The sequence below is a fragment of the Hirundo rustica genome, chromosome 6, assembly GCF_015227805.2.
Source record: "Hirundo rustica isolate bHirRus1 chromosome 6, bHirRus1.pri.v3, whole genome shotgun sequence".
Lineage (NCBI taxonomy): Eukaryota > Metazoa > Chordata > Aves > Passeriformes > Hirundinidae > Hirundo > Hirundo rustica.
The window spans coordinates 25,312,690-25,339,912 of record NC_053455.1 but is presented as its reverse complement, the minus strand read 5'-3'; the positions used below and the strand labels follow the sequence as shown (position 1 = coordinate 25,339,912).

The following is a 27,223-nucleotide window of genomic DNA, read 5'->3' as shown; positions in this document are numbered from 1 at the left end:
TTTGTTTTGTGGTGGGTTTGGCTTTTTTGGTTTTTTTTTTCCCCTTTCTTTCTGAATCCCTATGGATATCTTAAAAACAATTCAAATCCAGCTGGTGAAATTTCCTGGTTTTCTTCTGGGATGTCTCCTGGTCTTGTTTCAGGCTGTCTCCTAGCTCCTTTCAGCTATTTGACCATCAGTCATCACTACTTACACTTTAACTGGGCTACCTCAAAAGAATGCCAGACTGGGGGAAAAAAAAAAAAAAATTAAAAAAAAAAAATTTCTTGATAACTGCTTCAGTCAGTTTTTAAAGCCATGTGAACCAGCAATTGGCCAGGCTTCGGGGACTCACAAGTTTCCTGGGAAAAACCTAGGGACAAATTCAGCTGCTGTTGCTCCATGAAACAGCCAGAGACATTTAAAACCTCGGGCCAGGCCAGCTCTCTCAGGCCGATGTCAGCTCTCAGGCCACCGCCGCACGGCCGCCCCTTCCCTCTGCGGTGGCGGGAGCCGGGAGCGCAGAGCCCGCGGAGGGGCTCGCGGGAGCGCGGCGAGGGAGTGCGGGCAGGAGAAAAGAAATGGCTTTGGCAACCGCAGCTGGCCACTGCTGCGGATCGAGGAAAGGACTCAGGATTCCCACGTGCGCTACAGTTCTTTTACAAATCGTAGGCTTCGATTAGATGTCAGGAAGACATTCTTTACTCTGAAGGTGGTGAGGAACTGGAGTGGGTTATCCAGAGAAGTTGTGGATGCTCCATCCCTGGAAGTGTTCAAGGCCAGGTTGGATGGGGCTCTAAGCAACTAGTGGAAGGTGTCCCTGCCCATGGCAGGGGGGTTGGAGCTAGATTATCTTTAAAGTCCTTAACATCCCAAACCATTCTATGGACCTATTTAAAAAAAAAAAAAAAAAACAAAACAAAAACCACAACTGTAATTCGTATGGAGAAAGCATGCCAAACTGTGCTGTGTCCCTGGGTGACTGCAAAGCCAGAGACAACAACAAGAGAAGGGATGCACACTGTAGGATGGGAGGTTAATTTTGTCTAATTTTTCTCTCAGTGTTCTTGGAGAAGAGGTGGCACACCTACATACACTCCTCTTGGGGGAGATACAGGGAAATTACTTGCATTGGATATACAGAGATGTAGGAGAAAAGAAGTGACTAACACACAGCAATGGTTATTGTGGTTGAGGTGGGCAGGTATTGCTATGGAGGTGGAAATCCATAGGGAAACTCAGGAGTTATCAACTGCCTCACAATATAGCCTCCATAACATCCAGACAGACAGGAGAGAAGGACTAAATTTGGATCTCAATATGAAGAACTGCTCCTGCCAGGTACACAAAACCTTAACTTCTTTGAAGTGGCACATCACATCACTGAGACACATTGTGCTTTTCTACTGCTCCTTCAATTGGTCCAGATTTTGAGAGTGAGCCTGTGCAGCACAAGTAAGCTCACCTTCACCCCAAAGGTATCACCCACACTGACCTGCAGGCCACAACCAGATCTGCATTTCAGGACTCTTGAGGATCCCTGCCAGACTTCCTTGTATGTGCGTATGTCCTGAGGTGAAGCTAATCAGTCCCTCAGAGCAAGGGGACAGTTCGGTCAGCTTTTTCCAGAAAGTGTCACTTCTATTCAGTACATCTTATGTAGCACAATTAACAGCAACTGATGAATGAACAGAAAAGTACTGATACTCAAAGCCAAAAAAACGATCCCAACCCTGCATAGATTGCAGTACTATCTCTTTAGTCCTTACTCATATCCACTCTCAGTGGACAGCTGTCAGTTTTAGTAAAGTCTGATTTAATGTAAAGCATATCACACTGGGTAGAGGAGAGCATATGACTCTGGGGAAGAAGCAAGTTCTGCTGGGGGGGCACTATTCATAGAATCATTAAATGGTTTGAGTTGGAAGGGATCTTAAAGATCATCTCGTTCCAAATCCCCTGCCATGGGCAGGGACACCTTTCAGTAGTCCAGGCTGCTCAAAACCCCATCCAGCCTAGCCGGGAACACTTCCGGGGATGAGGCATCCACAGCTTCTCCAAGCTATTGAGTTACTCACCACCCTCCCAGTAAAGAATTTCCCCTTAATAACTGTAAGGACCTCTTCCCTCTGAGATCCGAGCTATAAGGAACGCCTTGCCAGTATGCAAAACTCCTCGGCAGAAGCCAGGCGGGTGGTGGGGGCACACGTGAGGCCCCGCGTCGCCCCTCGCTACTCCGGCAGGGAACGGCCACCATCGAACCCCCGCCGCACAGGGCCACAGCCTCGCTGGGCCTCCAGCGGGAGCCGCGGGCACGTACAAAGCGCTCCGAACTCTGCCCGGCCGCGATGAAGCCTCTCTCGACGCCGAGCAGTCCTGTGAGTGCCCCGGGACGGGAGAGGGCGCGAAAAGCCACCGCTGCGGAACCAGCCCGTCACCGCGTTCTACCCGCCCTCTTCCCTCAGGGCAGACCACAATTCCCAGAACGCCGCGCGCGTGGTGACGCCAGACGGCGGCGGGACTCGGCCAATGGGCGGGCGCGCCGGCACCGGGCGGGGCGGAGCGGCCGGTGGCAGCGGCGGAGCGGCGGCGGGAAGGGCGGGCTCGGGGCTCCGCAGCAGCCGCGGGGGCGATGCCGGTCCATTCCCGGGAGAAGAAGGAGAATAATCACGATGAGATGGAGGTGGACTACGGAGAGAACGAGGGCAGCAGCTCTGAGGAGGAGGAGACCGAGAGCTCGTCCGTCTCCGAGGAGGGGGACAGCTCAGGTACCGCAGGCGCCCGCAAGGCAGCGCCGCTGAGAGGGCGCCGCGGCGGCTCCCTCAGCGCTCGGTGCTACCCCGGGGACACACCGGTTCCGCCCCGGCTCTGGTGGCTGTCGGTGTCCCCCCCCTCTTTCCCCTCCCCCCGTGACCCCGCCCCGGCCCAGCCTCTGCTTCGGCTCAGCGGCTTCTCCGGGCCGCCGGCCAGGGCGCAGGAACGGGGCGGGGCGCATGGGCAGGGAGCCCCACTGAACCCCGGGCCGCCGGCTCCGGAGCAGGCTGGCACCCGGCCATGGCTCCCCGGGCCGCGCTGCTCCGCTCCGTGGAAGGGCCGCGCTGCTCCGCTCCGTGGAAGGGCCGCGCTGCTCCGCTCCGTGGAAGGGCCGCGCTGCTCCGCTCCGTGGAAGAGCCGTGGGTTGTGCCCTGCTGGGCTTGAGTTCGTCCTCGCAGAGGGACTCCTCGTTGAGGTGGCCACTTAAAGGCTTGTACATACGTGTGCATACATGAACGCGTGTGTACGTACATATAAGCACGTATTTCCATGCAAGCTCATGAATTTCAACTAGGAGTTTTAAGATCTGGCTTTGAGGGGATATTGGAAGCCCTGTCAATACCACTGGGCTCTTTTGCAGATCATTTCAGCTTCTGCTCAGTTGAAGGCCCCTTCTTTTTTCCATAGTTGCCTTCTGGAGTGTAGATTTTGAATTACATTAGTAGCTGAAATCTAGCTTTAAAAGGATCACTTTTTATATCGCCACTGTTATTAAGAGGGTTATTATTATCTGCTCAAACTTGCCTTGTGATTACTACTTTCTGTCTTATATCTTAAAACATATTTCTGGGTGATAAGCAGTAGGAGTTCATGGTGCCTTATTTGCCTAGTGATGAGGTGCAAGGCAGTGGATGGAAAGGAAGTTGGACAGGGTTAGTGAATTGAGAAAAGTCCTGATGTCAGTGTGGACCAGGACCAGTCCTAGTCCTGATGTGTGGTTTTGGCAGCTTGAGTGAGTTAGTGCTGAGGCCCCTATATCACCGAATTAAACCATAGAATATGCTGAGTTGGAAGGGACCCAGAGGCATCATTGAGACCAACTCCTCACTCTGCACAGGACACCTCAAGAGTCACACCATGTGCATGAGAGTCTGGGAGTAGGAAGGAGTAAGTATGTTTTATGTGAATGTAGTCTGTTCACGTTTCTTTAAAACAATACAAGAAGCTCTACAGATAATTTTTGTTGCATTCCACAGAGAAATGCATTTAAGGGAGTACTTAAAGTGTGATGAATACAGAAAATTACATGCTTGTCTCAGTATCTTGACCAATATGAACCTCCTTCCAATACTCCTTGGAAGCGTATTATTCCTACAGGCTTAAAATGATTAGCACCCCAAGAAATAAGTCTCAGTTGAAATTAGTAACAATTTTTTAAAATTAAATTTGTTATTTTCTTTACTTGCATTCAGCCTTCTTTTTTTTTCCCTGTCTCCAGTAGATGGTTGAGAAGACAAAAGGTGTTGTTAGAGGAAGCATGATTCATCCTTGAAAACCGGCGCTCCTATTCTGTTCATTTTGATGTTTTGTATTTAGTACAGGTGTTTTATTGACTGGGATATAGAACAGTTTGTTAGGGATGAATTTAAAAAGCCACAAGTTATGCTCACTATCCCAGCAGAGAATTTTGCCATTTTTTGAAGCACTTTATATAGGCCACAGCTTATTAAAAAAACCTATTTTAGGTGCTGTTACGTTTTAAATGCTGTGTGGATTTTTTAATCTTTAAACCAGGTTGCCCTAATTACTGTGTTGGACTGCTTGAGTATAGTAGGAAAAAAACAGCTGTGATTTTGAAAGTGTTCAAAAGTACCCTAAATAATTTTTGCAGTATGAAACTGTATGGTAAATCTGAAGTTTTGAGACAGGATGAGCCTATCAGCAACTATTTTAATATGAATTAAGCAGTCTTCCACCTTCTGTGGTATAAATTTTCAATTGGAAAGCCATGAAATTTGATCTTACAACATTATACTTTTTCTGCAATGCATATTCCATAGTCTGTGTGTTGTTTAAGGCCATGAGGAAGAAATTCCATAAGTGGGGAATTAAAGGTAGGCCAGGACTCTGAAAATCTTCATCATTTTATGTATTTTATTGGAGGAGGAATAAAGATGAAACACTTGAAGAGCAACTTGGCATGTGAATTGACATTTAGTATGAATGACAGGTAGAATGAAGACTTCTAGGCAGAAGGTCAAAGACTTTTGAGAGTATTTGTAGCTGAGAGGAGATTGGAGAGAGCTATGTGTTAATTCTTTATCTATAAGGAAGTCAGCTATACCCTCAGATGCCAATGACTAGCAATTTCCTTTCAACACAAGTTTAAAATGTAAGATGCAGTCCCTTTCCCCTCCAACGGTGGGTGTTCTCTGATCCCCAGCCAGCATTACAGTTCTAGTTTTCTTTGCTTTGTATTCCATAAACATATACAAACAATAAAGTCCATGTTAATTTAAGAAAAGCTTATGTAGTAAAACATACTTAGAATCAAAAGCATCGCAGAACACGTTTGAGAGTAAAGGAGGAAAACTCTGGATATCCCAGTGCTTGATCCTGTTTGGTTTCACTGGGTCATGCCTTCACATTTTAAAGAAGCTTTTTTTTTGTAGCACAGAAATGCTTTGTACAACTCTGAGTAATATGATTGCTGCATTCCTTAAATCTGGCCAAATTATAAGTTGGTAAATAGATTTTGGGTTGGATATTTTGTCAAACAGTCAAATAAAAATTTGTTCTTTAATAGGATTTTCAGCCTTTCTCTTAGAGTATGATTCTGCCTTACTTTTGGAAACAATATTTTTATATAAATAGTATCTCTTAACAGCCTGATATGCTCTTCCCTCACCCTCCGCATTCATTGCATTTTTTTTAAGTTCTGTCTTCTAATTTTCTTACTCTGCTTTCAAATATTTCAGGTTATATTGTGTTCTAAAATTTTGTGCACTGTCCTTTTTGATTGCACTAGCAGTAATATGACAGGCTGCACTAAGTCTTTAATTTGGACTCATGATTGCCATTATAATGCTGATTGGTACTGCTGTGCTGACTGCTGGTTTTTGTATCCAGGCAGAGAAGGTAGTATAGTTTTTAGTCTTGAAAGCTTGTGATGATTTCCAGAAGAAGTTAAGGGCAGAGAGGGCTGAGTAGACAATCTGATTTAATAAGATCCTTCCAAGTAGCTGGTGGCCCTGAAGCTACTCCTTTTATCTCATCAGCTTTACAAATTGCCATACTGTTTTGCAAAACAATAAGAATGAAGACTTGCATGCTGCATTCTGTAGTTGGTGCAGGAGACAGCATAAAGCAGTTAAGCATGTTTGCTGGAAAAATGTGAGTGAGGAAGAAGCAAAAAGCTCAGAGTTTTTTATAGCCTAAAAGAGTGATCACTGCTGGGTTCAGGATCCTACTTTGCCTTTCTGTCAGGAGGTAGGATTTTTCTTGCCAGAGTAACTGCTTACATAGGTAATGGTTCCATAGGACAGTGCCTTCTCTCAGGCATCTGGCCTGTTTGCACCAGTTCAGTCACAGTTCCTGAGTGCATACCGATCCCTTCTGCAAGCCTGCTGCTGCTTGATAATGGTCAGCTGTAGTGTAACTGTAGAGGGCTAATTCCTGCAGATACTCCTGTTATAAAGCAGTTTTACTTACCTGACTTTTGAATATAGCTTAACAAAACCTTTTTCTTTTTTTTTTTTTTTTTCCCCTTGGAAGTTTGGGAAAGATTCAATATTTTTGTATCTTAGTTTCTCAGTTTTCTAGTCTAAGAAAGGCCAATGGATGTTTAGTAACATTGGATGTCTCAATGGCAGTGTCAAAAAGTTTGGCAAAAAATTGTCTGTTTATGTTGCTTTATCTTCCCTAGGTAAATTATGAAAAAAATCAGGAATATAAATTAAAATCTGTGAAAAAATCTTAATGTTAACTACTTTTGCTGCATAAAAGCATGTAAAGTCCAGTGTCTGCAGTGTTCTAGACTTTTCAGGTTAAGAAATGTTTCATTAGAGTAATTTCAAATGGTCATTAACATGAACTGCAGATATTTTTACATTAATATTTCAACTTCAAAGGACTCTTTCAATTGGACAGGATGAAACCTGTTTCAAAATCACGTTACATTTTCTTTAAAGAATATTAATAAAACAAACCTTGAATTTTATATGACAAATGCACTACTGAACTGTGCTTGCATTCCAGGGACTGCTTTTTTTTTGTACTAACCCAGGATACACTTGAATCTTCAGTGATGGCTTATAACTGCTCATGCTTAATGGTGTCTTTCACTTGATGTGATATACATGGTTAAGGTTTTCTCTTTTATGCATTCTTATGTATTCTTTGTATTTCAGTCATGAAATTACCCTCTTGAGGTCTTACAGTGCTGTTGTTTCCTGTTTTGAGGAAGAAGAATTGCTGTTTATTGAATTTATTCTAGAATTAGATCTAGGTTTTTTACTTCGTAGCTTATATGCCAAGTGATTTTTCATATTCTGTTTTACGAGAATGATAATATAAGAGAGAAACTGTTCATGACTATTATTGAGGTGCCCTTCCACAGTCACTAGAAACAAACTATCCAGTTTATTGTTATATATTTCACTGTCAATTTCTTTTTTTTATGTTCTTAGAAATGGATGATGAGGACTGTGAAAGAAGAAGAATGGAATGTTTAGATGAAATGTCGAATCTTGAAAAGCAGTTTACAGACCTTAAAGATCAGTAAGTATTTTAATGTTTCAAGTGGCTCATTTGAGGATCCATTCCATGAAAATACTGTGCAGCTGATGTTTCTTGTCTTTCATATATGTGGATGCTACTTTTGAAGAAGAGTAGGGACTGGGAATTCTGATATTACTTGCAGGTAGTTGCTCCAGAATGCTTCTGTGTATTCACATATTTTTTGTTTTGCTAGAAGGATGGTTTTGAAATATTGTTCCTGTGAAGGGCTAGTCTGGGTCTGTTTCATCAAACTCCCTAGTAGAACCAAGGAATTGGGATTTTAAGGAAGTTTGAGATTTTGTTTAATTACTTATTCATTCAATATCATTCTCATACTTTCATATTTGTGGGACAGACCTAAGTGCATTGTCTTTGCTAAGTAAGAATCTCTTTTTTTTTTTTTTTTTTTTCTTCCCCCAGCAGTAGTTTTTATAGTTGGTACCAATGAAAGTTTCTTTTGATTACTGGAAACTAGGCACTAGAAACTAGTACAAGATAAAGTGAAAATAATGTTATGTCTCAGTCTGCCATAATACCTACATAACCAGCTAGTAAAAACCTACTTAAAAGAAGAGATAAACTTAATAGTCACAGTTATTCAAAAGTGAATGTCATTTGTATTACAGCCTGTCACTTGTATCATAGAATCATTAAAGTTGGAAAAGACCTCTAAAATCATGAAGTCCAACCATTCACCTAACAGTGCCAGGTCCACCAGTAAACCATGTCTGTAAGCATGTGCAGATATTTTTGAACACTTTCATGGATTCCACCTTCTCCCTTGGGCAGCCTGTTCCAAGGAAACTCTTTTTAGTGAAGAAATTTTTTCTGATGTCAAATGTAAGCCTCCGCGGTGCAACTATTTCCTCTAGTCCTGCCTCTTGTTAGCAGGTAGAACAGGCTGACTCCCCTTGCTACAAACTTCTTTCAGGTAGTTGTAGAGAGCAGTCAGCCTCCCTTGAGCCTCCTTTTCCCCAGGCTAAATAACCCCAGCTCCCTCAGGTGCTGCTCACAGGACTTGTGCTTTAGACCCTTCACCAGCTCCATTTTCCTTCTGTGGACAAGCTCAGCAGTGTATGTGAAGTTAAATTTGTTTTAACTTCAAGTTAGGTGCTTTTGTTCAAGTTTAAATTGCTGGCATTTTGGCAACTAACTTAGTAAGGTACTTGGTAACTTTGAGAAGACCCGGTCTGTTCTTGGGCATATGCTTTAATTGAAAACTCAGTGAGTTGTTATTATGGTTCAGATGCATAGTTATATTGTGAGATAGTCCTTTCTGCTGCAGAACTGAGACCTATAACTTGCTTTGCATAACAAGACCCTATGAGGTCTGGAAATAATAGGGTCTGGAAAGAATTGCCCAACAAGAAATTCCTTGCTGTAGCATCTAGAGAACACTGTCCTGCTGTTTTTTGGGCTGAACATGGAAAAAACCTGGGAAATACAGCCAGCTGATGAGCACTGGAGCCAGTCAATACTGATTGCTTTGGCATTTGTAAAACTGTCAGCTTTTGAGTTCAGTGTTATTCTTCCATCTGTTCAACAGCTTGGATAACTGAAAACAATTTGTGGAAACAGATCTTTAAGGAGTGAATATGAAAGAGGGTGGTCTTGAGAGAAAGGAAGCAAGTACTCTTGGGGGCTTAGGGCTTAGACATGGTGTTTGAGCTGTGATATATGGAGGAAGGTGTTGTAGAGACATATTGGTTAGTTGAGAGATAGAGGTATTTGTGTGGGCTGGAAGAACAATGATGGTGGGAATACCAGAAATGGAGCATTAGAATGATGGAAGAGGGATTATAGGGAAAAGCAGCTGTGAATAGGGAGAGGATGACATTGGGAAAGTAGAAGATGCATAAACAATGTGAATTTTGTCACAACTAACAGCAGAGATGGTGTAATGATTGGGTCTGCCTCCACATCCATTTCAGGGAAATTGTATTGAAGATAAGTAGCATTTTACTTTGGTAGCATTTATTCATTTTGGACAAATCATTGTTTGAAAGTACTGGATAAATAGTTGTAGTCCATCAACTGCTGCATGGTACGAAGTGCTGATAGCACCTAGTCCAGAACTGCTTGCTCTTATGTAGCTGGTACCTGGTGCTGTGTAATCAAATGTTAGTGGCTGACCCAGTCAGGTGCATTGTGCACCCAGGCTTATGGTCTGGCTAAATAATTCTGCTGTAGCCCTGTGTTAACCACTGTGTGCAGGGCATGCTCAGCAAGGGTTAAGGCCAGCAAACTGGGGTTTGCTCAGCTGCAGGCTGTGTTAGCTAACTGGAGGACAGAGCCTGGTGACAAGGTGATATATCAGTATACATGAACTATATTTTGTCTAATTACTTAACCTGTGCACTTTAAGTAAGTAAAAAGCAGCATCCTTGTCCCAATGACATCTCGTATGTCTGTGTAAACAGGCAACATCTGATGTGTTTGTAACACTTATATAGTTTGTACATGTTTGCTGTAAGTTTACTCGTTTTGATTGTGGGGTGCAAGGTGAAAAATGAGGACAGGAAAAATCAGGTATATTGATGATTCTAACATGGAACGCTAACAGTTACAAGTAAGTGGAGCTTTATTGAGGTTGAAATGTTTGTAATTGATATTACATTAAATTCTTCAAAGTGCAAGCAGATTTATTCATTGTCTGCCAAAAAATATCAGCTTTTAAGGAATGACTAAATTTCAGGTAAAATAAAAATATTTTAATTACACTTCCTTTTGGCAGGAATGTAATATGTCAGAAATTATCTCATGATATTTATAATGGTATGCAACATGTAGATTTCCACAGGAGATGAGTTGAGGTCTGCTTCATTAAGCACCTCCATCTCTTTTTCCTTGGTTTACAGTAATGTGGGAGCAGATAATGTGAACATAAATATGAATGATCATTTCTATCCAGAAACTGTTTATCTTTCTCTCTCATGACATAATGCAGTTTGTTCTTACGTACTGTATACCTTTTCATCTCCTCTTCCATGTTGATTCATGTCCTATTATTAACAGATGTGCAATGTTTTTTCTTCTTCATTAGAGATGGAGATACATTTAATTTTATACTTTCTGCACTTCTGATTATTTGCAATTGCTTTTCAGAAAGGCTTAATAGACATGGATAATGTTTTTCAAAAAGAAAATATGTGTTGGAAAATTCAAACGCTAGCAAATCCTCATTTTGTTTCAGTGTTCCATAGCATTAACAAAGGGATGGCAAATAGTTATTTTAAAAATATTTCTTCTAACTTGGGTTTATTTTAAATAAAATACATATTTTTATTTCTATTATTTTAAGACTTTACAAAGAAAGATTAAGTCAAGTGGATGCAAAGCTACAAGAAGTCATAGCTGGAAAAGCGCCTGAATACTTAGAACCTTTGGCAGCTTTACAAGAAAATATGCAAATCCGAACCAAGGTGGCAGGTAGGCATGTAAAATGAGTATTGCTGTTTCAAAGTAGAAACTTGCTACGCTGTGCTTGCTATTTTAAGGTAAATCTTCTGTTTTCTTTAGAATCGTTGAAGGAGTGTGTTTTAAAGCTAGAAATATTGTGGAATAATTTTAAATATTAAGTAGTCTTTAAGTTAAAATGAATATGTTGCTTACTTCCTTGAATAAGTTGCCTGATAACCTCACACTAAAAATAAGGCTTTTTTTTATGTTTCACTTAATAGCTGCCCGTTTTTGTGTAGTAAGAACAAAATTACTGAGTAAAAGCTAATAATTTTTTTAATCAGAAGGTTTGGGATCAAGTCTACACAATGGTAATTTTTGAAGGTATATGTAGGTGCTATGTCATGAAATGCTTGCTATCTAATATGATGACATTTTTTCCTGCTTGTCTAGCCTGTGTCTCTTCTACTCCTCTGCTCCTATCCTATTCTGTCTAGGGAAAGAGGAAAAACCTCTTGTCCTTGGTGCTTTTCTCTAAGCTGAATTTTAGTTACGAAAAAACTAATGTTTATACAGGTTTTTGTGCTCATAGAAGGCGGCAAGAACTTTTATCTTCTTGTATACAACCATATAATCATATGAAATGATAATATATAGGTATAATTTTGGAAGAGAAAGTTCTGTACTTCTCTATTGTAAATTTGTTTCATGTTAAAGCTTGATTCTGTTAGGAGGATTCTGCTAAGGGTTACCTAACACAAGCTGTCAGAAAGCCAAAGGACAGACACCTGTGATCTCTGTGGCCAGAGAAGCTATACAAGTGTCTTTTCTAAGAAATTTAGCAGAAACATGATGCAGGCTAACTGAAAAATGGCAAGTCACCTCATACTTCTCATAATACTAAGTGCTGTTTCAGTACTACCCCATATGTCTTCATTGGTACTTCTGACTTTGAGGATTCTAAATCTTTTGATCCATAGCATTTCTCTCCCTCCAGGTCTTACCTGTAATGCTTTTTCTGAGCTGCTGACCCAGCATTTCTGGGTTTTAAGTTCTTAGCCCAAATTTACATGATTAGTTCCTAAGTAGCTCACTTGGGATTTGCAGGAGGATCTTGGTTGAACTTGCAAAAGGTTTGATATAAAAGCAACTTAATCCAGGCTTTTCATTTTCTGTTTTAAATGGAGCTGTCCATCAGTGCGTTCATGTAGGTGGGTATGGGATATGCAGCATATTACACATTCTCCTGATTGTTCTTCAGCACCATTGAAGAGCCATGTTTCAATGTAAAAAAAGCCCAGCTTACAAACAACAGTTTCCTTGAAGCTGAGAATAGAGAATAGGAGGGTTTTTTCCATTTGTCCCCAGCTGAATGACCTTGATAAGATTATTCCAGAGAAAGCAATAGACTGCAGAACTGGCTTATTTGCTCTTACTCTCCGAGAGCCTTGACAGAAGTGGGTAGTGGTAGGGCTTGAGTTTCAGCAGGTACTCCATAAAGACCTACTGTTACCTAAGAGAGGGGAGGAAGTGGTGACAAAACCCCCAAACTAAACTGTATTTAGCTATACTTCAGATATAATTGCATATGTATTAGGAAAGAAACTTGTGTTCCTCAGCACTCTAAGGCACTAGTCACACAAAATGTGGATCTTGACAATTACAGCAAGTCAGAAAAACAACCATTTCTTCTAGAATGGTTCAATATTTTTCAATTTCAGGCCAATAAATAGTGACCTAAATATGCCAGGCAGCCATAAATATTAAGAAAATAAAAGCCAGCATAACATAGCAATGTAGGAAAAGAACATTTTGAATTCTAGAATAGCATCACTCTGGAAAGATGATTGATGCAATACTTTGTGGTTTGTTTTTCAGAGGGATTGCTGCTAGTACTTTTGTTCCTCTAGTACTGTGTTCATTTATAGTAAGTTGAATTATAAGGGAAGCTGGTTTTGAAAGTTCTTCAGGTGCAAGACGCCACCACTGTGTGTGCAAACTTAACTCCTCAAGTTTCTCATCTGAAGCAATATAAGTGTTTTCTGTTGAATGCATTGAATATAGTAAATTAAGTTCTATTGGTGCTTGCCTGATATTGCATTTCAGGTACCTGGGGTTTTTTTCAGCAGCTTAGTGGACACATTTCTAAAAAATGAAATGTCTAAAAATGCTTCTAATACTTAGAAGCAGTACTCTTTAACACAAGGTGACTGTTTTTAAGAATGGAGCAGTCTTGTTAATTAATATAATTTATTAAGGTCATGCATTATAAAGTAAGTCTTATCCCAAATATTAATTTGTAAAACCTTTTTCTTTCAATCAGTTTTCTAGCTGTTTTAAAACCGTAAAAACTTATTTTCAAACTTTAATTAGAAAATAGAAGAAGTCAGTCAGTACTTAAGTTTGAAAACTGATAATATTCAGGATAGTTTGATTGCAAATAATAAATAGACATATTTTTTAAAGTCAGTGTGACCACTGGTGTAATTTAGGAGAAGGAGTTTAAATAGCATTTAGTTTTTCTCAGATCTTCAGAATTAAGCATTTACTTGTTATTTTTATTCTTTGAGTAGTGAGCCACTCTAAGTGCCTAATGTAATATATCTGTATTTTCCACTGTGTACATGTGTTGAGACTTGCAGACAGTCTTAAAATAGAATCCTGAGGGTGGATATTTGCTAAAGAAAGTAATATTGCTGTAATTTGTCTGATTACAGGTATCTATAGGGAGCTTTGCCTGGAATCTGTGAAGAACAAATATGAATGTGAAATTCAAGCCTCTCGACAGCACTGTGAGGTTGTGCCAGCTGTTTCACATTGATAGCTAATCTCATCTAACTTTACTGTCTGTCATGCTTTTCTCGTTCAGTGCATGTTTTTATTATTGTGGTTATTTGCTATTTGAATGCAATTGCCGTTTAATATTTAAGCCCATGCAAGAGGTTATTCAAAGCATCTAAAAATTAGAATCATACAATGTGCTGAGTTAGAAGGCCCAAGAATAATGCCATGTGCCTAGGAGTGCTGTCCAAACACTCCTTGAACTCAGACAAACTGGGACCACTTTTCTGGGGAGCCTGTTCTAGTGCTCAGTGACCCTCTGACTGAAGAACCTTTTCCTGATATCCAGCCTAAACTTCCCCTGGCTCAGCTTCACGCCTTTTTCTCAAATCCTGTCCCTGGTCATGAGAGTAAAGAGATTGGTACCTGTCCTTCTGTTTCCCCTTGTGAGGATATTGAAGACCAAGATGAGGTCTCTCTACAGTTTCCTCCCGGCTGAACAGACCAAGAGACCTGAGCTGCTCCTCATACGGCTTCCCCTCCAGAGCCTTCAACATCCTCCTGGCCCTCCTCTGGGCACTGTAATAGCTTAATAGCTTTCTTACATTGTGGCACCCCAAACTGCCCCCAGCCCTCGAGGTGAGGCTGCCCCAGTGCAGAGCAGAGCAGGACAGTCCCCTCCCTTGCCCGGCTGGCCCTGCTGTGCCTGATGCACCCCAGGACAGGGCTGGCCCTCCTGGATGCCAGGGCACTGCTGGCTCAGATTCAGCTTTCTGTCCCTTTCTTTGGTGCTGCTCTCCAGCCTCTCATTCCCCAGTCTGTCTGTACATCCAGGATTACCCTATCCCAGATGCAGAATCCAGCACTTGTTCTTCTTTAACTTCATTTGGTTGGCAGTTGCTCAGCCTTGTTGATGCCCTTGGGAAGGCTGACCTGAAACAGAGATTTGACAGAGCTACAGGATAAAGTAGATATTTATTGAAAGGCCTCCAGGATCCACCTTGGGCAGGACAGGAACCTGACCAGGGCTACATCCAGGGTGAACTAAGAAGGGTCACAAACTGACTGCCTGGTCATGTGATCTTACATTTTTATAACTTTTCGTCCGTTTGTATTTTGGGATTTAATTGTCCAATTACAGCTTCAGGTTGTGAGGTCTCAACCTTGTTTTTTCTCTTCAGTCCAGCATTGTTTATAGTGTTGGGCTGAAAGTTGTCCTTGGTCCTCTGCAGGAAAAGGATTTGTTTTGTCTACCTACTCTGTGAAGAGAGCTTACTAGCGCTTGATATGAGGTTCAGAACTACACCTAAGCAGCACAGAATCTGAAAATATGAAAGCTGGAGCTTCAGGCATCATTCTGATTTGTCAAAGTCTCTCTGCAGGGCCACTCTGCCCTTAAGGGAATCAACAGCCCCTCCCAATTTAGTGTTGTTGGCAAACTTAGTATTCCTTTGAGTCCCATGTCTGAGTTGTTAATGAAGATGTTGAAAAGCTTTTTATTAGTTTGGCTTTACATCCGTCCATCTATCTATCTGTCTATCTATCTATCTATCTATCTATCTATCTATCTATCTATCTATCTATCTCTAAGGCTTCTTATTTTTCATTATCAAGTTCTTATTAATAGATTACCACATGATTTTTTACCTTTTTAATGAAAAGATTACCAGAAAAGTAACTAAAATATCTGACATAATTTTAGCAAAAAATGCCTTAGGTTTTAACAACAAAACCAAAGAAGTCTTTTTGAGATTAGCATTAGACAGCTACTGATAGAGTTGTCATTTCAAAAGCAGTCACAAGAAAAATATATTTCTCTCCTTGAATATAAGGATTCCTGTTCACGTATCTAAATACCGGATACTCTAGTACAAACACTCAAGTGCATGTATGTCCAGTGCTATACATAGCTGCTTAGATTCTGAGGTTTTCATCCTAGTGCTCCTCAGCCCCCTTACAGTTGCTTAAAGGTGTTTTCTTCTAAGTGGTTCATCATATTCCTGAATTCCTGGTTCCTACTATACCAATAAAGCAAGAATGTGAGTGTGTATTTTGAAAAGCTTTCCATTTTCTTGATGCCTTGGGAAAGAATTAGCTATTATGAAGGACAACTCATTACTGGCTGTCTTTACTCCTGTGAATACTCCTGAGGCTGGACAGAATCCTGTAAGACTTGCAAGGTCTCTTACCCATGATTGAATGATTTGCTTTGGCTCTGTATTATTCCCTTAAGGTGGTCTTTGTCCCTTGTTTTGCTGTTATGTGAAACATTCAGAATTCACCATCCAATACAAGTCTCTTGGGGGGAAAACCTCCGTTAAGTCAGAAATGCTGTTTGTAGAATTACTGTTGCTCTGGAATATAACCATTGAGCAAGAATGCCTCTGATGCCTGTAATAGCTTTTCACACCTTATTTGTTAGCAGATGTTTGAAGCAGAACACATGTCTAAACACAAACACTATTTAATTTTAAAATGGTCTCAGAACAGATAACACTCAATCGTCACTTCAGATGTATGTAAAGAGGCTTCTGCCTTTTAAACTCACCTAGGAAATATTTTTTTATAATGAAGGGTTATGTGAAAGGAGGTCTTCAGAATTTGAATACTTTGTAACTTGAGAGAATGGTAAACATGACAATCATTTAGTGGAATAGAAGTCTTTGTCCATTCCTCAACTGATTTGCTTCGCTCCAGCGAACTAGCTTCACCACTAGTAAAGGGAAGTTTCTGTTCCTGTGCTGTGCTGTGGGCAAGAGCAGTTGAGGTGCAGACATTGCTTGTTTGGCTGTAGGGAACTGCAGCTTCTGACAGAGACATGGTAGCAGATGGCTGGATGCGTTGACTTGAGCTGCGTACACTGTTTTTTCAGTCAATCCAAGCTCTCTGTTTTCCAGAATTGTTGAAGACATTGCTCACATAAAGTGAATGTTAAAATCTAACAATTGGCTGTATTTTCTACTGGTAGTTTTGTAAATGTGCAAGCTTATGAAAGAGCAATAAAATTACTTCCTTAAAGCTTGGAACTCAGCTTAATTCCGAGTTACTCTTTTAGAGAATTTAGTGGGTTTTGATGCTAAAGAGTAACTGATCTGTATAGTTACTGTGTAATTTAGTATAGGAGGTAGTTTTATATAAAGCTTTCCATTAGCTTTTGTAATTTGGAATGAAAGGTGGCATAGAGGTCACTACTTTACAGTTACCCATTGTGAATAGAGCTTTTCTATCCAGAAGAAAAATTATGTTTGTCTCAAAATGCAAAGAGTTATTTTGGAGAGCTGACTGCATGCCCTTAATTACTCTTGGTACCAGTAGCTGATAAATATTTAATTATATTTTCACTTGATGTCTTTAAGGAGCTAGGATCTCATGCTAAGAAAGTGGATAGAGGGACATGTAATATGCTTTGTGGCTTCTGAAAAAGCTATTCTTATGTTCCTTCCACTGATGCCTTAAATTGTCAGTATTTAGATTATTGAGCTCAGTAATGTAAAAATCTGTAATCTTGCTTTTATAGAGTGAGAAGCTTCTCTTGTATGATACTGTACAAAGTGAACTAGAAGAGAAGATTAGAAGGCTTGAAGAAGACAGACATAGCATTGACATTACCTCAGGTAGATGGAAATTCAGTTTGGTTATTTTTTTTAATTTGTTTTTAATCTTCTGCTGCCTACTAATTACTTGACTGTACACAAAATATTTCTGGTGAGTTTTAGGTTATCTGCTAGAATGCTATTCAGCTGTAGACTTTGGGCAGGGGGTTGAATTTAAATTTTGGTTTAATAGTTGTCAGCATCTCTTGTGTCTTTTGAGAGTATTGATCTATGCCTACATAATCTTATAACACCTTTATTCTGTTTAGAAACAGCATCTCACCAGAAAATGCTGTTTTTCATTTTTGGACAATGTTTTCTGCTATAAAAAGAGCTAAACATGAAAATGTTTCTGATTCGTAACGTGTTCTTACTTTATCTTTTCAGAATTATGGAATGATGAGCTCCAGTCCAGGAAGAAAAGGAAGGATCCATTTAGCCCAGATAAGAAGAAACCTGTTGTTGTATCAGATATCCTTTTACCGAAATCTTTGTTCTTTCTAGTAGTGTTTGCATTTTTATAGGTAACTTTCTTACATGGGTCATTAATATCAAGTTGAAGTGATAATGCATTATCAAAACTGATTCTTGCATGGCAGGCATTATTCTAATTCAGGTTAGAGAAGCCATGTTGACACATCCATCCCATCATGAAAATTAAAATTTAAGATTCTCTTACCTAGCTACTAGTTTTATGTAGAAAATGTTTCTAAAAGCTGATTTTTCTATTTCTTAAAGAAAAATAAAGTTACAAGAGAAAAGCAGAATCAAGTTAGGCCCTTGAACTTCACCAGCTGACCGTATAAATAGCATTGGATTTTGTGAATTATGAGTTATCTTGCCATTTTAGAGTATATTCCAAACCAAAAATACTAATACAGTATTAGGTATAAAATCTCAGCAATTTCAGGCAATTTATAAAGCTAAAAATCCTTTCAGTGGTGAAGTAAATGAATTTGTTCTTTTTGATAGTAGTTTAGAAATAGTTGTGTACTTGTCAGATCTGTGCAAAGCAAATACCTAGAAATTTTACACAGATTTTGGGTTGTAATTTTTTGCTATTTAGACAAAAATTTGAAAGTGGTTTCAGATTTTTAAAATTTCAAATGTTTTTAAGTTACAGCTTGTTCTCCATTTTAGGGTTTTTTTTTTTAAACATCCATAGCATCTTTTGCTAAACTTATTTTTCAGAGATGAAATGTGGAGAAACAAAGTAAAAAGGGAAGGCTATTGTAATAGAATAGGTGCACTATATGGAATTTCAATTTGAAGATCATGTATTGTTCTAATACACATTTTTTACTTTGCAGTTGATAGTTTAAGGAAGGGGGCTTTCTACCTCCTGTTTTTTGGATATTTGATATTCAGATATGTGGTGCTGACCATACTTTTCTCTTGAAGATATGTATTGCAGAATACTGTAAAAGTAATCTTTTTATTTAAGCTGATACTAGTGTAGCTGCTGTTTTGCAGTGGTACATTGAAATTGCAATGGATTTTAATTGTATTTTGAATTATTGCAAATAGAATAATTTTTGAACTGTTAGGAATGGAATGGTTGTATCTCAGCTGTTCATCTTATGTTGAACTCCAGTAGGCTGAATATCTACCTACTATTTTTACCTCTTTTAATAATTCTTAAAGCGTACTTCTAGGTTGCATTATTCAAAGATGGATGTGTTTGCACTGAGCTTTTACTTTGTATTGGTACACGGAGCTATTAATATCTTTCTAATAACATTAGAGTATTTTTACTGTTTCTGTTTAAGAGAGTTTTCCCTAACATTTCCACGCCCTTATATAGTTTATATGTTACAAGATCTTGATATACTTGAAGACTGGACAACAATAAGGAAGGTAAGATGAAAGGATGAACGTCACTGACTGTGGATTTAGCTGGGTTCATGTCTACTCCTTCTACTACTTAAAAATATGTAACTGGATTTCTTACATTATCAAAACACTAAATAGACTTCTATTTCTTCCTTAGTCAGTTAATCCTTTCACTTCAGTCTGTGTTATTGCTATTTCTTCTGGTTCTACCCAAATCATGCGGAGGAATCCATTAAAGCGGTGCAAGAGGATCTCTAAAATGGGGAGTTCGTATTTTTTCTTGAAAGAGTGAGCCTAAAGCCTGTGTTAAGTGGATCTGCTTTCTCATAGTTTAGGCTAATTGGATACAAATTATGATAGGAATAGTCTGATAGGATTTTGCTTTATGTGAAGGTTTTGTAAAATCTCACATGGCACATTTTCATATAGTAAGGTTTTTGTTTTAAGAAGATTTCTGTGCTTTGACCTCTCCCTTTTTTTATATAAAAATGTGGAGCTGTGTTTTTCTCAGGTTACAAGAGAATAATGGCTTATAAGAGAAATTTGTTTAGTCAATTGTTGTATTTGAAAAAATAAATCCAACTTTTAATTGCATAATGCCTTTTTTAGATCTTTGTAAGACTGTTGAAGGATCTTGCTGCAATGAAATGCTATCCTTGCCTTGCACCCTCAGTCAGAAAGCTCCCCTTAGTATCCTAGTGCTTCCAGCTTATGGAATAGCAAACCACTTAGATGAATTCAAAAACTTGGTGGGGAATTGGCTCTGAGTCAATTTCCATCCTGTTTTTTTTCCCTATACTGATTTCCTAAACAAGGAGTAAAATGTCTCCTTTGTGTGAGAACTTGTCTGACTTTTCTCTATCACATCAGAGGAAGAAGCACAAAATATCTTTCCCTCAAGTTCTTCTCTGTAGTTTTACATATTTTTAAACAACAGGAGCAAACACAGGATATACTAGGGTTTTGCCTTTTCTGGAAATAATTTTAAAAATCCCCAAAAAGCAAACAAATGAACCCCCAAAAACTCTTAAGTGCCTTTTTTTTTTTTTTCCCCCAAGGTTATGTGTGGTTTGGAGTTAGCATGAAGTAACATTATGAGCTTATAACATACAAATTAAAATACTAGATTGTTCATATAGTATTCTGTTTTTCAGAATGAATTAATGTAATTTTGTCTTTTCTTGACAGAATTACGTAAGAGCAATTTTGAGGATTTATTTTAGAAAAGCTTGAGTTATTGGAATCAAAACTTAATAAAGAAGGTGATTTTTTTCACCCTCAAAATACTTTTATTATGTAGCTACCAAGTCACCGTTGAACACATTTTTATTTTAGATTTCTCATTGTACTTTATGCATGTAAATGCAAGTATATACTTGCATATAAAAGCAAATACCACTGCATGTTGCTGCACAACAAGAAAGCTGGCAGTTCAGACAAAATGACTCTGCCTGCTGGCTAACTTGAGTTTTCTTTTGTATTTCAAGGCAATGGCTACGCTGGGGCCACACAGAGTAAAGCCAGAACGTAAGTAAACATGTTTCACAAGACAGAACTTACTGTGTCCAGTGATGCAAACTGCATCCAGGCAGATTATATTTATTATAGTACTGGTGTAGTGATGGAGGATGGGATGAAGTAGTTGGAAGATGCGGCTTTTGTCTTTTCCCTGTCTCAGGTGCTGGTACCTGTAGCTTGGTTGCTGTTGTTTCTGTTGACACAAAATCTAGAAAATCATCAAGAAAAGTTAAGGCTTGTAACAGTGGTTTACTTCATACTTACATTCATATTAGCAAGCTATGCCAGTGTTTGCACAAGATTAAGAAGAAAGCTGAGAGCATCTGGACCTTACAGGTGCATTTCAAAGGATGCTCACATTGACTGCAAACTACAACTCTGAAAACGCAGAGCTGTGGGAGAGGACTGGTATTCGTATTTGGCACTGAAGTGAGAAGCATGTTCTTGCTAAGTAAAATCACATCTTTGGAGGTGAGGAGGAAAAGGGACAGTAGGCATATAGGTGAAAGCTTCTATTTGAAAATGAGCCTTTCAATTATCTGACTGGAAAGGAAAAGATACATTGCTTCCAATTTTCATGCAATTATTAAGGGACAGACTACTGTTGGAAAAAATGTGTATTCTGTGTAAATAACTTGATGAAAGTGTATTTAACCGCCTAATTGATTTCTGTGAATCAATATTAAATCACTTTTATTACTTAATTTAGCACCTGTCAAATTAGAAAAGCATCTACACAGTGCTAGATCGGAAGAAGGAAGACTCTATTATGATGGCGAGTGGTACGGACGAGGGCAGACGATATGCATTGATAAGAAAGATGAATGTCCTACAAGGTAAACGTTATTTAGTTTATGTATCTCTGTATATTCATGTTAGGCAATAACTAGGATGATGGCATTGAAGAGTAAAAAAAAATTTCCTATGTGGAAATACTGCCACCTCAGTGACATTTACTAGTTCACCTTGGAAGACAGGCATTACCAAAGATGAGTGCTGACTTGTGAAAGAGGCTAGCAAAGGTTGGAATTGGCTGAAGAGTTGTCAAGTTAGGATCTCTCAAACAATTCAAGCTGTTACTACTTTCTGATGGCCTTTGAGTAATTCTTTTTCTAGTAGCTTGGGTATTTGTTGCTTTGAGAATTTGATCTGTTGGCCTACCCACAAATGCTCAATTGTGGAAAAACATTTTATGCTGTTGAAGATAAGCTTTGTTTTCCATTGATTAGTGTTCTGAAAGAGGAGAGGAACTTTTTAATGGTATTTTTTTCTCTTAAGAAAGGTTCTACTTGGAACAGTCTAAATATTAGAGTTCAAATTTGGTTGAACATTAAAGATCTATAAATGTATTTTCTCTGTATGGATAATATTTATAAATTCTAAAAGTCAGAATGTGTTTAAAATTTAATGTCTATCTTACCTTTTACTGAATGGGGCAAATAAGTCTAAGCCCAGTGTTGATTAAATATGCATATATACTCAGGAAAATTGACTTTGATTTCATATGTCAGTAGTTTACTGTAGAACTGGCTGTTTCTCTTCCTTATGTATGGTGAAGAGGAACAAATTTTGGTGATTTTGGTCTTTGATCAGGGCTGAAACAGCAAGGTATTTTAGTAAACTACAGATTGTGTCTGAAATTAAAAAAACCTCTGGATTAATTTAGCAGAACACAGCAGTTGTACTGGACCAAGTAAAGATCTTAGTATTCCAGTGTCTGACAAAAGCCAAAAGCTGATGCTTAGCAGGGCAATCATGCAGTGGAGCTTTCCGGGGCTTTTAAGACCCCTGCAACTTCTACAACTAAAGGGAGTTGTCAACCTCAGTATGGAATAGATCTTTTTTCTATTAACTATTTTAATCTTTGGGTTTGTGCTTTTTGTTTTCCCCATCAATCTACTTGAAATGGTATTTTTTCTGTGGGGTATGGGGAAGGAGTTTCGTTCACTGTTCGTGTTAAAGGTTACCACAAGGAGCATAAAAGCAGGGCTCATTCAACAGTGAATCAGTTTTCAGTTTATTTCTTATGGTTTTGGTATAATAAGTAAGAGTTGAATACATTTTGTGCTTTAAATTTTGGCTTCAGGTTGTTCAACTTTTTTTCAAGTACTTCATATTCAATGTCATTTCGAGGCTTTTCTTGTTTTTTTTTACTATGGGTAGTATTGTTTTGTTTTCTCTGTAAGACTGTTGTTCTTTTAAACAATTAAAGTATTTGTACCTGTTAGGGTTTTCTTGTAACAGAATAAAATTGATGGCTGAAACATGAGCTACCTTCACTAAAGACACTTGCAGTTGCCAAGGAATTCTGTTCAAACTATCCTTAGTGTTGTGCTAGTATCTTTTGGGCCTAGCGTTTGCACGAATACATATTTTCATTTGTGTGGAAATACAGCTGCAGTTTTGAGGTTATTTTTAGCTTATAAGCTTTCTAAATTCTTCTCGTTTTTCTTCCCCTGACCCTTCTTCCCTCATTTTCTGTAGTGCCATAATTACAACAATAAACCATGATGAAGTTTGGTTTAAAAGACCGGATGGAAGCAAGTCCAAGCTGTATATTTCTCAGCTACAAAAAGGAAAATATTCAATAAAACATAACCACAACTGACCATTGCTCACCGGATATGAAACAAGTGGTATTGCCATGTGTGATGTGCCATGGGGTGAAAATTGTATTTAATAGTGTTTTGTATTCCTTGTATATTTACAGCAGTATCTAATGTGTATTGGTCGTGCTGTATGTAAGCTTCATATGGACGGCCTTCAGAAACCTGATGAGGGTAAATCCTGTTAACAGACATTTTGCCTCTAAATTGGGTCCAGTGCCTAAGATATGAAGTATGCTCTTCAAGTATAACGCTTCAAAACTTATCATATTTGTAAACTGAAAAAAAATTCTTTTTCCATTGGTGACTAGTTGGTGTGAAAAAAATGATAACCATAATTACCAGCAACTCACTTTATTTTCAGTGACTGTCATGCTTCTCTTGTGGATGTAAATTTAGCCTGCTCAGCTGTTGCTTTTGAATAGATTGTAACATGTATAGGCATTCTTTTATCCAAAGTGTGCTGATTTATTACAATTATTGTCCTCAACAGCTCTGCTAGTACCGACTGTATTATATTTTGTAAGGTTAACTCTATTGCTTGTAATGAGACAAAGCCAATATTTTGAACTATGTTTTTGAAGAGCACTTTTCTAGTATAGGACCCTATTCTATAGCAGACAAATCATTGGTGATGTTTGTTCTTGATTGCCAGCAAAATTTATGCATAAGGTAGACAGTGTTGCTCCAACCTGTGTTATATGTAGCCCACAAAGAAGGACTAGGGGGATGGTTACATAAATGCTGTTGCATGGCCTGCATGTTTGGTCCACAGTTGTATGAAATATGATGAGTTTTTGTTAGGAAAGGAAAATATTTCCCCAGGAAGTCGTATATCTGAGAGAATTTATATCTGGGAGAATGAGTTTTTCACCAAACACTATTTTCAAAATTTCATCTTACTGTACACCGGAAGTATTTCATGCAGCTTAGGAAGCTGAATGTCTTTCGAAGTCTCGCTCTTTTAGCCGCAGAGAAAGAGTCCTAAATGCTTGATGTTACTGTGGAGTGCTTCGAGCATCTAGAATGATAGATGGGATTGTTGAAGAGTTGTTAACGCGTTGGTTATGTGCACTTTAATCTCCACTTATGATGATTTCTTCTTGGAGAAAGTAAAGCGTCCATTTGCTTTAAATGATCACAGCAAATAAATATTTTTGTTGTAACATATAAATTAATCGTCTCCTCTAGTGCAGGGTGGTGAGTACTTTCCAAATGCCAAATCAGTTTCTGCTGAGTGATGCTTTTCTACAGTTGTATGACATTATAAATCAAATGTACATAAGGTATCGATTGACATGTTGGCTTTTAACAATATGAACTCTATGTATACAGTTGTTTGATAAACTTTTTGTAATTAAATATTTGCATTTTTTAACTTAGTATATGAATAAATGATCTGTGGTAGTGGACATATTTTATGTTGTTTCGCTCTTTGATTTTTCTAGTCTCTTGTTGGAATTCTTGATCTACCAAATGGCAAAGGGAAATATTTTTAAATAATCAGGCCTAAAGCTTTTTAAAAAAACCTTTAGACTTGCACTTTTTTCTTTTGATTTTTGAGTTTGTCTGTATAAATTTTGTTTGTGTTTACAAACATTTACAAAATATTTTATGGAAGCTTTATTCTGTGACATTTATAAATCAAACATAAGCACTGTTAAGAATCTCATAACTTGAACTCATTTGTATTTAGGCCATGCTGGTACTCTAAACTGTTTTAATGATTCACCACTTTCCTTTTACCCCTTCTGTATTTTGCATCTCTCTAGCTGCAATTGATTATTCCTACAGCTTTTTCTGATCTGATCTTCTACAGAGCAAAATTTTGCTTCATACAGCCCTGCAGTTTGGACTGACACTCTGTGAGTGTGGTTTCTTAATTCAGAATAAACATAATTCATATCAACATGAGAGGTGATAATTATAGCAGTAGGGAGATTAGAGATCAGACAACTGGGATCTACCTATTTCATTACTAGAAGTACAGGAAACTGAGCTGTGGCTTTCCTTTTTGACATGTCACCATTTTTGTATATATGATGAGAGAGCTGTAAGATTGGTCTTTTTTTTAATATCTGATTATTTGTTTCATGCTTAGGTGAATCGTATTTGGTACATGCTTTGTATCTTTTTAATATTTGAACAGTTAATGTTTTGCTTGATCCAACATAAAATGTAAGAGGGGTCTTCCACAGACTTAGTCCTTTGAAGTAGAGATATTGTTAGCCTCTTGTCCATCTGTTTTATCTTTCACACCACTACATTAAAACTTTTCAAGCTTTGGTAGCATTGTTTTAACCTGCAAATAGGATTTATATCTGTAAAGTGCTGAAAGGAATTCTATAATATGTGAAAAGGTAAGTGAAGAACAAGAAGCACTGAGTGACAAAAATAACTCTCTGTACGTGTGTAGAAAAGTTTTCTCTATCAATAGTTATGTTTCAGAGGAGATGCAGTTCGATTTTTGCCAAACACACAGAGCAAATTGATCTGCTCTACTTTCCTGCAATGACATCTCTGATATGTTCAGTTGGAATGCAATTGATTTAACCACGCAATACTTACTCTGTAAGTATCATGTGGAGTTTAGCTTAGGTATTTCATGATAAGCAGGTCTTAAAGTTTCCAAATGCATTTGAATTTGGCACTTTGTCTTAATGTGTTTGTTTCTAAACTATAAAAATGGGTTATTTATAGCCCATGAACCTCTTAACTCTGTATTTGTAAGCCAAGGCCTGTGTAAGTAGCTCACCACCCCCAGCAAGTGGAAAGAGATCATTAAGTACTGAAATTCTTACTCACTTTGAAAGCCTTCCAACAACAGGGTCAATTCGTTCTGTGTGAGGTTTTGTTTGGTTTTGTTATTTTTTTTAAGTAGATAGGAAAAAAGAAAAATAGGCTTAGACTTTTATCAGAAGAGAGACCTGCTAATAGAGCTTCCTGGAGAAATTATTCAACTATCACCATGGGAAAGAACAGCCTTTTTTCCCCCTGTTTTTTTTTTTAGAGTACAAGGGAGAGCGGTAAGGAGAGGGAAACCATGTGTCCAATAGACTTTGCCTTTAAATAGCTAAACTCTTCAATGCTTTAATCCATATGAGGCTTTGAGCAACCTGGTCTAGTGGAAGGTGTCCCTGCCCATGGCAGAGGGGATGGAACTTGGATGATCTTTAAGGTCCCTTTCAACCCAAACCTTTCTATCAATCTGTGATAAGAGATTGACAGATGACAGTCCTGTCCACACAGCCTCTACACGTGGCAAAGTAAGCTCTGTGCTGAGGGCATGTCCTCGTTCCTAAGAAGGTTTTTGATGATGCTATTCCCAGGCAGAGGCACAGCTGCTGCTGGAATTAAGACCAGGTAGCCAGTATATTACCTCTGGAATGGAATTTGCACTCATAAATTGAAGCAAAAGCACAGCATGTATTTGGTAAACTTGACATTTCCTGGAAATGACGGCCTAAATGTACTTGTATGACATTATGTATGCTTTTGTTTCTCTGCATGGAAAATGGATCAGATGTGACTTCTACCATTTGAGACTCATGACTGTTTTTTTCTGGAACTACCAGCCTGGAAAGGTGAAAATTGGTATTTTGAGCTGACTCCTATTTCAGTGTGCTGGCAGCCCTGCACACCTCACTTCTAGAAATTTAACTGTGCAAGAGGCTGCATGAAAGGTTTGAAGGCTGAAAATAATCTGACAGCTTCAGTAGCAGGCAGAGTACCTGATGTTAGGTGTGGTGCTGAATGCAGTGTTGAAAGGAAGAAATTCTTGCTTGCAGTATAAAAATTGGATGGGTAAATGGAACAAATGAAGGGATGAAGTGTGTGTTAAGCACTAGCATCTAAAAAAAAATGGTAAGATGAATAATTTAGCCCTAGTTACCCTAGGCACTGACTGAGACAGCATCTGTTTCTGATAGGAGAAAATAATGTATGATTTTGTAAGTTAAGATTGTTTCAGATGTTGATGGG

The 27,223-nt window shown here is 38.7% G+C and overlaps 1 protein-coding gene across 1 annotated transcript; it reads left to right on the top strand.

Moving 5' to 3' along the window:
• The first annotated feature begins 2,551 nt into the window (after positions 1-2,551).
• BRMS1L (BRMS1 like transcriptional repressor) lies at positions 2,552-24,654 on the top strand. Its single transcript, XM_040068437.2, has 10 exons — positions 2,552-2,747; positions 7,422-7,512; positions 10,814-10,941; positions 13,629-13,708; positions 17,210-17,306; positions 17,673-17,756; positions 19,078-19,142; positions 20,606-20,645; positions 21,346-21,472; positions 23,121-24,654. Exons 1-10 carry the CDS (start codon positions 2,612-2,614, stop codon positions 23,242-23,244), a joined length of 972 nt encoding a protein of 323 aa, XP_039924371.1. The 5' UTR covers positions 2,552-2,611; the 3' UTR covers positions 23,245-24,654.
• The last annotated feature ends 2,569 nt before the right edge of the window (positions 24,655-27,223 follow it).